The sequence below is a fragment of the Typopeltis vanoorti genome, chromosome 8 (assembly GCF_054136105.1).
Source record: "Typopeltis vanoorti isolate ZY-2024b chromosome 8, IOZ_Tvanoo_1.0, whole genome shotgun sequence".
Lineage (NCBI taxonomy): Eukaryota > Metazoa > Arthropoda > Arachnida > Uropygi > Thelyphonidae > Typopeltis > Typopeltis vanoorti.
Genome location: NC_143556.1, coordinates 137,022,570 through 137,036,702, shown reverse-complemented (window position 1 = coordinate 137,036,702; position 14,133 = coordinate 137,022,570). Strand labels below are relative to the sequence as shown.

The 14,133-nt window shown below is 34.3% G+C and overlaps 1 protein-coding gene across 3 annotated transcripts in view; it reads left to right on the top strand.

The window, feature by feature from the left end:
• LOC150104375 (procathepsin L-like) overlaps positions 1–14,133 on the top strand; it is a 144,674-nt gene that overhangs the window by 123,565 nt on the left and 6,976 nt on the right. For all 3 annotated transcript variants that reach the window (XM_090396335.1, XM_090396337.1, XM_090396336.1), the window contains exons 6-7: positions 4,959–5,124; positions 10,062–10,173. In XM_090396335.1, the coding sequence (XP_090252461.1) occupies positions 4,959–5,124; positions 10,062–10,173 (278 nt within the window). The remainder of the gene's footprint in view (positions 1–4,958; positions 5,125–10,061; positions 10,174–14,133) is intronic.

Below are 14,133 nucleotides of genomic sequence, written 5' to 3'. Positions count from 1 at the left end.
TGATAGTACCGATCTTTAACTCTTGGTGATGTTGAGTTGGGGTTTGTTTTCAGATTTGTTCCAGTAGCTGACTTTTCGCTGTTCGCCCTGGTTCCCTGGCGAAAACAACGGGGGCCTTGTTTAACCGGGCGACGCCCCAGCCGGCATGAAATTTTGTCATGTTGTACCATCATTTTTTATTTTGGTTTAACCAATAAGAATACAATTTGGTCGGCTAAATCCCAAATTGCCAGCCCATCCTCGTTCGTTCAGTATCAAAGTAGATACCCAACAGGGTGCACCACGAGAAGGTGAGGATTGGACATTAGGTCAGAAGCCCTGGTCGGTTCTCCGCATTCCTTTAAAGGCTATGTGGAGGTCTCCTCTCAGTTATACAGCTTTGACCCTTAAGCACCCCCTGAAAGCCAAGTTTAAGTAAAATGACTGAAAGCCAAGTTTAAGTAAAAAAATTTCACCAAAATTCCTAAGTTCTTAAAAAATACAGCATCCAGACTTCTTTCACTACTTTTCTGAAACTCTGTTCCTTTCTCAGTACTCCCCAAACAAAAACATAACAACCTGAAATATGCCAGCATTTATCTAATTTGGTGCAACTGCAATAAACCTCATTTTAGCCAGACGGAAAAATCCATCGAATACGTCTTGAGGAACATAAATGAGACATCACATATGGCAGAACAGAGCTACTGCTCTGTCGAACCATGTCCTAAATGAGGAAAACCTTTTCATCCAGTCTTATGGGACAAAGCTGAAAATATCTTTTGATGCTATGATGAACTAGAAAGAAGAGTTGTAGAATCCAAAGAAATTGTTCTGAATCAAATACATCTCAACACCCAACCTCAGCAATAATCTCCTAGACTGCCATTGTGCTGCCGTGCTACAGTTAGTCATTATTGTTATTTCTGATGTCCAGGTGACAAAAATAGCAAGAAAATAATCACGTGCACTTTCTTTTCAAAAAAACACAAAGAAAGTACATTATAAATCGCACTTCATTCTGAAATCTCCACTAAGTGAAAAAGAAAATACTATGTATTTTCATCTTATTATGATTCTTATTATCATCATCATCTGCATTTGCTTTTAATACAAAGAAGAAATCATTGCATATTTGGAAAAGCATTTCCTGCTAGTTTAGATAGGTAGCAAAATAGCTATATTTTGAAGTAGCTATACTTTTACTGCAGTTTTACATTAAAATGTATTAGTATGCTCCCCAACCATTTGTACCAATTTTCTGAACAGTTTTGAAAATAAATTATTTCCAGCATTAGCAGGATGAATAGGTGAGTCTTCCCTCCCCCAACAGCTGTATGCTTATGCACCTTTTTTTTTAATTCAAATATTTCTTTCTTTCTTAAATAATTGCATCAAATAATTTATATGTTTTCAATAATAAAAGTGAAATTGTGATTATTATAAATTAAGTAATTATTTTGACATAAATATTGTATTGGAGCGTAAAAGAATATCGGTATTTCTATTTAGGATATTAATTGAAAACAAAACAAGACATTGTTTTCAATGTCTCTGTATCATGCACTGCTGCTTGAAGCTCTTTAGTGTGACTTCTGAAGTGCTCTTTCTTTCTTTCTCACTCAATAGTATTGAGAGTAATCTAAGCTTTTAGCCTTTACCTTCATCTGAGAAGATTATTGTCTAGTATTTCTAAGACAAAAGTTATTTCCAGCAGCAGTAAAAGTCCTCATATTTGGAAATTTTTATGGAAAAAAAAAACAAACTAACACTGCTGAACTTTGTTTTCTCTTACATACATGTAAATTGTCTAAACAGTTGTCTGAATGGTTTTGAAAATAAATTATTTCAAGCATCAGCAGGATGAATAGGTGGGTCACCCCCCCCCCCCCCCCCAATAGCTGTATGCTTATGTACCTTTTTTTAAATTCAAATATTTCTTTTTTTTTCTTAAATAATTATATCAAATAATTTATAAGTTTTCGATAATAAAAGTGAAATCGTGTTTTTATGTGGTGAAAATATAGAACAGGAACTCTAAAACTTAGAATAATGTCAACAGACAGTTGTACAAATGATTGAAAAGAAATAGTCCTGAATTAGAAGTATCTGCTTCGGCAGATACAACAATATTATTGGCTTATTTCTTTTATCAAACGGTAAAATGAAGTAATACATATTGAATACTCTCTGTGATAACCTTCAAACTAGTAGAAAATTAGGTTTATAATTCAGTTTGAAGAGTTCCATTCTGAAATAAAAAAATATATTGAACAAAAAATTTGGTAAGACATAAAATAAAAATAAATACTTAAAGAAATGCAAAATTTTTCTTTGATTTTATAAAGGTTTAATTTTGAATTAACTACACATTCACTGTGTTTAGCAATCGATTTACAATGCCCAAATGTCACTTTGTAATAGAGCTTAAGACGGGTACACATGCCTCACGTCTTAACTGGTGAATGCACGCTGCATGTAAAGCAAAAGAAAGTCGGTAGTGTTAGGGTGGCCCCTGAAATGCAAAGCTCGGGACAAGTGTGCCCAGCTCGTTTAGTGTTTCCACCAGCTCTGTACTAATCATAGCGAAAAACGACTTGTAGTTTTTGCTAAATGTTATTAAAAGTCATAGTATTTATTACAATATATTTAGTGACTATCCACATTTAATAAACACTAATATTAAAATGTGTTTTTCATTTTTTTCTATTCACTTCAGCGCCCCTTGAGAAGGCACCCCGATGTTACGCATCGTCTGCTTACTGTGTTGAGCTGGCCCTGACAGGGGATTTGAAATAGGATCTGATCACTATTTAGTTTTCAGCAGAATAAAGTTGAATATTATCAGAAGAGCCTGACACGAGATCTTCAATTGTTTGCTGATGATGTAAAGATAGGCAGGGGCAGTCAGAGATTCTGCTTACAGCACTTTGTTTTGAATAGGTGGGAAGTGTGGGCAAACCATAATGGCTGTCATGTTAGCAAGTGTCAGGGTATGCACTTTGTCATGATGTGATAAGGGACATCCATGGAAGTTTGTATGTAGTTAAGCAAAGGATAAGTGCTAGATTTTTCTCTCATAGAGCCATGAGTGAATGGAAAAGTTTGCCTATTGAAGTAGTGAGTGCATCTAGTGTGAATGAGTTTAAGAGAAGGTATGACAGTTGGTGTGGATGATGTATTTCCTTCTTCTGAGTGCTTGACTTCTTGGAGGTCTAATAATAATTAAGTGATACCAGTAACCAGAGATGGTCTTATAATATGAGAATGAGCTCAGAATTATTAAATTCTGTATGCAATCTAAGATGTGTAGTAATGTCATTATACAAGAATACTAGTATAAAATGCTCCTCTCTATGATTTATCTCTGATATTTTCATTTTTTCATTTTAAGCACCAGTTAAGACGTGAGGCATGTGTACCCGTCTTAAGCTCTGTTACAAAGTGACATTTGGGCATTGTAAATCGATTGCTAAACACACAGTGAATGTGTAGTTAATTCAAAATTAAACCTTTATAAAATCAAAGAAAAATTTTGCATTTCTTTAAGTATTTATTTTTATTTTATGTCTTACCAAATTTTTTGTTCAATATATTTTTTTATTTCAGAATGGAACTCTTCGAACTGAATTATAAATCTAATTTTCTACTAGTTTGAAGGTTTTCACAGACAGTATTCAATATGTATTACTTCATTTTACCGTTTGATAAAAGAAATAAGCCAATAATATTGTTGTATCTGCCGAAGCAGATACTTCTAATCATTACAACTTCTTAAATGGAAATAATTTGATTTCAATTAACAACCCAGAATTTTGTTACTTTGTTGAAAATAGTTTCTCCTTAGGGATATACCAGGATACAATCATGTTAATATTTTTGAGTTCACTCAGCACCTAGCGTCTGTGATTGGTTATTGTGTCAACCAATACAATTGAAGAATATATATATATATATATTTTATTTTATTTTTCACTTGGTTAGACTATAATAAGTTTAGTTTAATCCTTTATCCAAGTGTGAGCAAACAAAGTTTGCACCTGAAAGCATCTTCAGGACTGGGGTAAGGTAGTGCAACACCAGGCAACTCGTTGCAAAGGTGGAGAAAGCTCTCAGTATCTCCCATAATGCAAAGCACATCTCCTTGCGGATATGTGTAATGCTATGCATTAAGGCAAGGGCCACTACCCGTACCGATTTCGACCTTTATTGAGGTCTCGTCAGTGGGAGCTAGGCCCAGTAGTGGAGATACAAAGGCAGAAGCAATGAGAGGTCATCCTAACCTATAGGTGTTGCCAAAGGGTGTGCAACCTTATTATTAAATTACTCCGGATTCAGAGAAAGATGTTGAGAGTTTATTTTTCACTTGGTTAGCCTATAATAAGTTTATAGGATAAAGGATTAAACTAAACTTATTATAGTCTAACCAAGTGAAAAATAAACTCTCACCATCTTTCTCTGAATCTGGAGTAATTTAATAATAAGGTTGCACACCCTTTGGCAACACTTATAGGTTAGGATGACCTCTCATTGCTTCTGCCTTTGTATCTCCACTGCTGGGCCTGGCTCCCACTGACGAGACCTCAATAAAGGTCAAAACCGGTATGGGTAGTGGCCCTTGCCTTAATGCATAGCATTACACATATCCGTAAGGAGGTGTGCTTTGCATTATGGGAGATACTGAGATAGGAGTGATGAGAGCTTTCTCCACCTTTGCAACGAGTTGCCTGGTGTTGCACTACCTTACCCCAGTCCTGAAGATGCTTTCAGGCGCAAACTTTGTTTGCTCACACTTGGATAAAGGATTAAACTAAACTTATTATTCTCCTCAACCTTATATCAAATAAAAGTTAGTACAGATTAGATATTGGAAATTGTCTTCATGTCTAATTAGCAATCTCAGAAATGTCTTTTGCAGTTGATTTTTATATAAAAAAAATTATATATAAACATGAAACTAATGTGTATAATAATTTTAGGAAGGAAAATGTCGCTTCCACAATAATACAATTGGTGCTACTGTATCTGGTTTTGTTGATATACCCACTGGCAAAGAACATAAATTGCAAGAAGCTGTGGCAACCATAGGTCCTATTTCTGTGGCAATTGATGCTAGCCATGAATCTTTCCAATTTTATTCTGATGGTAAGTGATAACATTTGAATCTTAAACCAGACATCAGCTATTTCAAAAGAAAGTTAGAAATAATATTAACAATACAAAATGAGGAATATAGTTCAGTTCTTCAGCCTTTTTTCATCAACTGTTGGATATAGATTTTCCCCTTAAATATGTAGTTGTTTCTTATGTCAAACCTTTATTGATTATCCCTCTGTCTAGTTGTTTGGCAACCTTCCTTCTCCCTTGCTATCAACTTGGTATTTGTTTATTTTATTTTATTTTTTTCTTTTATCTTTCATATTTTACTATGGCCAGTTTGTCTCCATTTACATCCTTGACAGTACTTAACAATATCCTCTACTCCTATCCCCACCCCACCCCCTTTTTTTTTTTGTTTTTTATGTAGTGAATTCCTTCTCTCCAAGACTGTTTAGACCACATGCATACAACTTCCTATTTTGTTAGTCATTGCCATTGTCTCCCTTTCATAGGTATCCCTTCCAACTGGGATACACATATTAAATTAGCTTTCTTTTTAAACTTAAATTACATCTTCTTTAAATACTTTTGCTGCAGCCACCCACTATTCTGAAGAATAATTGAACTTTTCTTGCAATTATTTTGAGGAACTTTGAATATTCCCCTCCTTTTATTTACTGAAGAAACTGAAAGAAAGGCTATTCACTGTTGCACTCTTGAGAGGAGTGAGAATGTCAAGAATAGTTTCGTGCCATGTCAATATATTTCAGATTAGAAACACAACTTGTGATTTTAAAAAAATCATAAAGATTTCTATCTATTTAAATGCTGAAATGAAGCCGTTGGCTCTTCTATTGATCATTAAGATTATTTAAAAATATTAAACTGAACCCAATAAGAATCTAGTTACATCAACTTAATAATTATAGTTATTGAAATTCAAGATCCACTTTTTTTTTTGTAGATTGCTGTTGTGTAGTCTTGTTTAAAAATTTCATAATGCTAGAATGAGTATCAGAAGAAATTTAGTCTCATTGAGGATATTTTTTTCTTCTGGACACTTTTTCTGCAGTTTCCTGAACTAATTGATCCTTGATATTAAAATCTCAGGTTTTTAAGCTCACATTTCAGTAAAACTGACTATGTAGCTATTTCAAACATCACTTAGGATGATGATCACAAGATGTTGGCAGTTATATACTGTACAGAATCATCAGTAGCTATGAACAATTGAGGTTGGAGACTGGTTGCCTACCATTTCCAAAAAGTAGGGTTCAGAGTTCCTTTGGGGAAATAAAATGGCATTAGAGAAATTTTGTAAAGAAAGAAGAGAAATGAGAAGAGAATCTGATGACAGGGGGTGTGAAAGGGCATCCCAAAACACCTCCTCTAAATTTTTATTTTTGATATGTCTTTGATTAAGCCATAAGTGATTTCAAGACTGAGTTATCAATTATTGCATGAACTGTAAATTTTTTAATGAAAATCTTGAATTAAGTGGGAAAAGGGAAAATTTAAAGTTTTTGATATAACTTGAAATCCATTCAGTTATGCAATGAGTGTTTTTAAACATTGCAAATTTGCATTCATTGACTAGCTACTTTGACTAATTTTTGAAGAAATTACTGTATTACCTGATAGTATTTTTTCTTCATTTGATGTCTAACACAAACAATAGATGTTAAAAAAAATGGGTAACTTAATTTTCAAAATCTCTGGATTGATGATGATAGTGAAGTAAAATTTTATATAACAAAGAATAATCTAACAGAAAATATTACAATGTTAGAAGTAAAAAATACAATAAATAAGATGAAAAATAGAAAAAACCAAGAGGAGACAGTGTAAACATGAACTGTATAAAAAATGCAGATGAAAAATTTAATGAAAAACTGCTGCAATTCTTTAACATGGTCAGGATTTCTGGAAAAAACCAAAACTATTGGTAAAAAAACACTGGTTATTCCAGTTTATAAAAAAAATAAATAAAATAAAGATGGCTGCAGTAACTATAGGGGAATTAGTCTGCTAAATGCAGAAAAAACACTAGGGATAAGTAACACTATTTATTTAAGGTCATATATTTCAATCTAGATATTAGAGGCCATCTTTGGCAACAGTTAATTACCAAATAAAATTTAGAATAATAGATGATTTGAAAAAACAAGAGCTGTATGATGTTATACATAAAACAACACAATGGTGTAAAAAATTATTGATGTATGATTAGAGTAAGACTTTCCCATATCTTAGAGAGAGACAGACAGTTGTTCCAATTCAAATTCTGACTGTGAAGTAAAGCCTCAGCACTTTATTTGAACAAATGTTCAGATTTATACTAACATCGATGAAGTAGCGTGTTTCAGACCATAGGATGCTGTAGTCTTGAGAGAATGTTCTTCATGTTGTATGCATGTACAGTAACCTGTGAACCAGGTCCAATACTCTCCCAACCCTAGTCTTCTCCATCACATGCTGCCTTAAGAAATTATCTCTTAGTAGGTGTATGAATTCTATTTCCTGTTGGCTGTAATTCATCCGCTATCAGCAGTACCCCTCCTCCCATCCTATCTTCTTTATCTTACTTGAAAATGCTAAACCCTTTACATTCTATCCCTGTAATTACATCATCTGCTTTTAGCTCACTAACCAATGCCAAAAACTCCTCCCTCTTGTTCCTGATACTTCTGGCATGAGTATATAGAAACTGCAGCATCCCTTTAGAGCCCCTCAGACAACTTTTACTTTCTGATTTGACTACCCTATTCAGTATTTTTCCTTGAGAGATTAGATTCCTCACTAGGTCATTCTCACATTCACTTGTTTCATGGGTGCCTTCACACAAACTCAGTTGCTTCCACCTTAATTTGACAGAATACCACATGGAACTCTGTTATGCAAATTAGAACAAATAGGGATGGATATGACACTGGTTAAGCAGATAAGAGGGTGGCTGCTGAACAGATATCTGTATATGAAGGGCAGAATCAAGAGGTAAACAGGTGACTAGTGGTGTACTGCAAGGTTCAGTGATGGGATCATTGCTGTTTAATTTGTACATAAACAATATAGGAAATAACCTGAAAGGAAATATTCAGTTGTTTGCTAATGATGCAAAATTAGGTAGAGTAATAGTTAATCAAGGTGATGCAGAGAGCATGCAGGACAATATAAATAGGGTGTCAGTTTAATGTCAAAATGTAAAGTTATGATTTTTTGGATAAATAGATTATAAGCTGTGTATCACATTCATGGCACTTTACTTCAGGAAATAGAGGAAACTAAAGATTTAGGGGTGGTAGTAGTTTAGTTTAGAGGACATGCTAAGTAGCCCATAAGATTACTTGGCTATTGAAGAATACATCAACAAGTAGAGAAAAGGAAGTTGTTATTCCTCTTTATAAAGGGTCTTGATCCACATCTGAATTACTGTGCTGAAGCCTAGTCCCCTGGGTTTCTTTGGGATGAGGAAGCAGTGGAGAGGATTCAGAGGCAAGTGACCAAGATGGTGAGTGGCCTGTGAAATGTTCCCTATGAGGATAGATTGAAGGTATTTAGATTACAGAAGTTGGTTGATAGGAGAAAAAGAGAGGCTATGATAGAATCATTTAAGTTTTATAGGATAGATGCAGGGGAAATGTTTATATTTGGCTAGAGGTACCAGAACAAGGGGTCATCCCTGGAAGTTGAATAAAGGTGTGGTTAGTAGAGGGTGTGAGGACTAGATTTTTTTGCTTGAAGAGTTAAATTACACAAAGATGATGAATAAGAGTGGAGATAATGTGCATCCTTGTCTTACCCCTGATTTTACATCAAACCATCTTCATGTATTTCTTTCAATTCTACTTGCTGACTGACAACTTAAATAAAGGCTTTGTATTGCTCTGTATAATTTTCTATTCATCCCATATAATTGTAGTATTTTGAAAAGCTTTTCTCTGGGCACCTTGTCATATGCCTTTTCCAGATGTACAATTTATCAACTATTTGTCTTAAAGAAGTGAAAATTTGATCTTGACAGTCTTTATTTGGTCTTCTCTTCCATACCACCTTTGAAATAGGAAGTGATCACACGTTTGAGAGGGATAAAATTGAATTTCATATTGAAAAGAATAGTATGTGTGTGTGTAAGAAAGTTTTAAAATTAATCAAAGTTTAGTAGCTTTCAGAATGAACCGTAGACTCGAATACACAAACATCATTCAAGAAATAATAATAATTATAAAAAAACATGGTTAGAGACATCTAAATTGAATGGACTATATAGCAGACTGCCAAAAATGCTATAAGGGTATAAAATAAATGGAAAAGATTTAGAAGACAAAGTAAGCATCACATGAAACTGGAACAGACCACTTATCCTAAAATCCAATCCTGGATTTTAGGATAAATGGAATAAGATATGGATGTTACTATAATCCTGAACATTATGTAAATCCTGCTTATAAGCTTTATAGAATGAAGAATGTGATTTCCTTCAGATATACTTTTACAAATTAATACCATGTTGGCAGTTTTTAATAATGAAAATATTTACAATTGTTTTCAGTCATTCTATGGGCAAAAATATTAGCAGACAACTTGCAGAACTTTTCTAGACCCACATCTTCTGCCTAGAGTTTGCTTATATAATTATTTAATTCAGAGCTGATAATTTTCTGTCCTTCAGCTTTGAATTGATCCACTTTATATTTGTGATCCTTACTTCTTGTCTGGGGCAAGTGAGGTGTGGAATTTCACATGGTTTAATACTACTGTATGGCTTGATTATGGCATGGTCCCAAGATTTCGTGGAAATGATAGTAACAATCTGCATGTCTACAATTTGGGAAGGTTCATTATAAAACAAGATCTCGTTTTTGCATGACTGAAGTTTAGATATTTTATTCTCATGTGATAATCATTAATATTTTAACAAATTGAATATTTAATGCCCGTTTAACTAATTTAACTAGTTTTTTTTAATGAAATATTTCTCATAGGTGTATATGACGAACCCAGTTGCAGTAGTGAAGAATTAGACCATGGTGTCCTTGTTGTTGGTTATGGAACAAATAAGATTGATAACAGAGATTTTTGGATTGTGAAAAATAGGTGTGTATCAGTTAATAAGATTAGTACCAATTCTTTTCATAGGCTTATATACATATTTTGATTATATTTATATCATATATCAGTTAATAAGATTAGTACCAATTCTTTTCATAGGCTTATATACATATTTTGATTATATTTATATCATATATAAACTTTTTATTTCTGTGAGGGTTATAAATGTCTGAATTATCACATCTTTTCTTATAAGACGAACCTTCAGATAGTGATATTTGGAAGCATTCATCTAGATTTTATTAGAAATAGCATGTTATGAACACCACCATCCATGCTAAACATAAATTCAATCGTAGAGTTGATTTTATAACAAAATTATATCCTAATTGTCTAACCTAATTTCATGTTGAGTTAATGGATATGAGAAAGGTTGATCACTTTAGTGTTTATTATATGTTTAATTCAGAATCTCATAATGACATTTGTCTTCATATAATACTGTCCTACCACAGATGCGAAATCCCTCGACACTTCTGCATATGGTAGAAGCAGCAAACCCATTCCAATAATAAGGCTTTAATCAATGATGAGTGTTAATTACTACACGTCAGAAAATTAGCTTTTCTTTTAAGAAAATTCAAGTTTTTAAAGTGGTAACTATTTGGCTTGTACAATAGTTGGAAAATTTTACGTATAAAGCACATGATTTCGTGTGCTGGTAATAAATTTGTACATTGCCTTATTCCTTTCTTCCCCCAACATGAATTGACTTCTTGGCATTCTCTCAGCCAGGGTTTTTGCATCTGTGTTTGGACAGTACTTTAAAGGCTTCATCATGAATTGGGTAATTTAAAATATTCTATTTGTATGGTCTAAAATGCTAGTCATTTATTTCTGAACATTTATTGAGAGGCAGTTTGATCACTTTGATCAGGAATTAAGGGCTCTTTGAGTTTGCAGTAGCAAAATTACTGTTTCTTATTGTGAGTCTGTAGAATGAAATCTAGGCTCTTTCAGGTTGAAACTCATGCAGATGGGGGGGGGGGGGGGGGGCTGTTCTACAAGTAAAAAGGGAATATAACATTATTCCCTCTTAGAGAAGAGACAGGTGCACAAATTGATTCTACACAATCAGCAAAATAGATAAATAAAAATAAATTGCTTGGTGAAGTTATCTACATGGAAACAGGATCAATAAACTAAAATATGCTTTGCAAACTCGTAAGGATGTACTGTATTCCAAATGTGCAAGGGAAGGATGTCTAGTTGGTTGACTTGATTGGCAGTTATACTTATCTTCCAAAGAATGACCAATCAAAGATGATCAACTGGAAGAATTGAGTATAATGCCTAAATACTGAATTTCTTTCTGATCTTAAGAACTGTCATTAATGGCCATTACTGTTCCTTTAGAAACACTCAAAGGGATGCTTAAGAGTCAAAGCTGTATAACTCAGAGGAGACCTCCACATAGCCTTTAAAGGAATGCGGAGATCCGACCACGCTTCTGACCTAATGTCCAATCCTCACCTTCTCGTGGTGCACCCTGTTGAGTATCTACTTGGATACTGAATGAACAAGGATGGGCTGGCAATTTGGGATTTTGCCGTCCAAATTGTATTCTTATTGGTTAAACCAATATAAAAAATGATGGTACGACATGACAAAATTTCATGTCGGCTGGGGCATCGCCTGGTTAAACAAGGCCCCATTGTTTTCGGCAGGGAACCAGGGCAATCAGCGAAAAGTCAGCTACTGGAACAAATCTGAAAACAGACCCCAACTCAACATCACCAGAGTTAAAGATCGGTACTATCAACATAAGAAGCCTGAATGGCAAAGAAATGGAGCTAGCTGAGGAATTAGATAAGTACCAGATCGGCATAATAGGGGTGACTGAAACAAAAAAGACCAAAACTGGTGAGATCTTTCTGAGCAATAAATACAAAATGTTATATTCAGGCAATGACAATCAAGGAAAAGAAGGAGTAGCCAAGTAGGCATAGTATTTAACACAAAATACGAGGCTAATCTTCTTCAATGGCAGTCAGTCTCAAGTAGAGTAATGTGGGCAAATATGAGAATGGGAAAGTGGACAATGAGACTTATTTGTGCCTATGGTCCCATAGAAGGTTCTACTAAGGTAGAAGTGGAGGAATTTTTTGAGGCTTTAGAAAAAGCAACTGACACAATAAAAAAAGGAAAAGGTGGTCCTTGTTGGGGATCTAAATAGCAGAGTAGGAAATGATTGTGAGACATACAAAAAATATTTTGGGAAAATTTGGAGAAAAGAGCAAAGCTAATAATAATAGCAAATATCTGTTGGATTTCTGCTCAGGACATGGATTGGTTATTACTAACACCATGTTTCAACATAAAAATGTGCACAAATTCACATGAAAAGAAGAGGTAAGGAATAAGAAAAGTCTCATTGACTATGTTATTGTTGATAGTGATGTTTACTCCCTGGTGCAGTACACCAGAGTGTACAGAGGATTTGAAATTGGAAGTGATCACTATTTAGTCTTAAGCAGGATAAAATTGAATTTCATATTGAAAAGAATAACATGTAAGAATGTTTTAAAGCGAATAAAACTTGAGCAGCTCTCAGATGTGAACTGTAGTCTAAAATACACAAAGATTATTGAAGAAAAAATGAAAGAGTTTGAGAACAGGAATCAAACCTTGGAGATTCAGTGCCAAGCCTTGAAAAAAGCCCTGATTAATTCAGCTAGAGAGGCATGTGGTGAGGTTGTCTGCAAGGATAGAAAAATCAGACCTCCATGGTGGACACAGGAAGTTAAAGAGGCAGTGATTGAAAAGAAGAAAGCATATCAAAAGTTCCTGGCAAATAAGTCAGCTTGTGCTCGTAGAGAATATAGAGACAAATGTAAGAAAGCTAAACACTGTGTAAAACTGGCAAAACAAAAGTCATGGGAGGACTTTGGCAAGAGCATAGAAAATAAATATCAAGAAGGTGGCAAGTTATTCTGAAGGTTGTTAAAAAAGCTAAGAAATGGAAGAAAGAGTGCTGTAAAAGGAGTTAGAGATGATAAAAGGTGACATGAAAACGGGAGAAAAAGATATCCTCGAAGTATGGAGTAATTACTTCAAAAAATTGCTAAATGAAACAAGCAGTGATAGCACAGTGGTAAAAAACACTCAACAGGCATACGGTCAGGAATACATATCCATACTTGAAGTAGAAAAAGCCATCAAAGGCTTGAAATATGGAAAGGCAGCAGGAGTAGATGAAATTCAACAAGAAATGCTGAAGTATGGTGGTATAAAAGTCTTACAGTGGCTGCACTGCATAGTTCAGAAAGCCCGGACAGAGGGACGAATTCCCGATGATTGGAGTAGAGCTCTCATAGTACCCATATATAAAAAGGGAAATAAAACTGAATGTGAGAATTACAGAGGTATTTCCCTACTGAGTGTTCCTGGCAAGATCTATGCAAGTATACTTAAGAAACGGTTGAGAAGAATCGTGGGAGAAAAGCTTGGTGAAGAACAAGCTGGATTCAGGCCAAATAGTGGCTGTCAGGATCAGAACTTCACTTTACGACAAATAGTCGAGAAAGCATGGGAATATAACAGAGATCTGTACTTAAGTTTTGTCAATTTGGAAAAGGCATATGACAAGAGAGAAGCTATTCAATACGCTATAGTTATATGGTGTCAATGGGGCATTATATGAAGCAATACTTAGTCTTTATTTGAGTTGTAAGTCAGCAGTTAGAATTGAAGGAAGTACAGGAAGATGGTTTAATGTTAAATCTGGTGTGAGACAAGGATGCACATTATCCCCTCTGTTATTCATTATCTATATGGATCACATTATGAAGAAAAGTGGTATTAAACATGACATCAAAATTGGAGAGATGTTAATGTCAGCTCTTTGCTTTATGCGGATGATGTTATACTTCTAAATAAAGCCGCTACAAGTCTGCAAGATTCTCTGACTAAATTGAATAGCTGTTGTAATAGATATGGTATGAA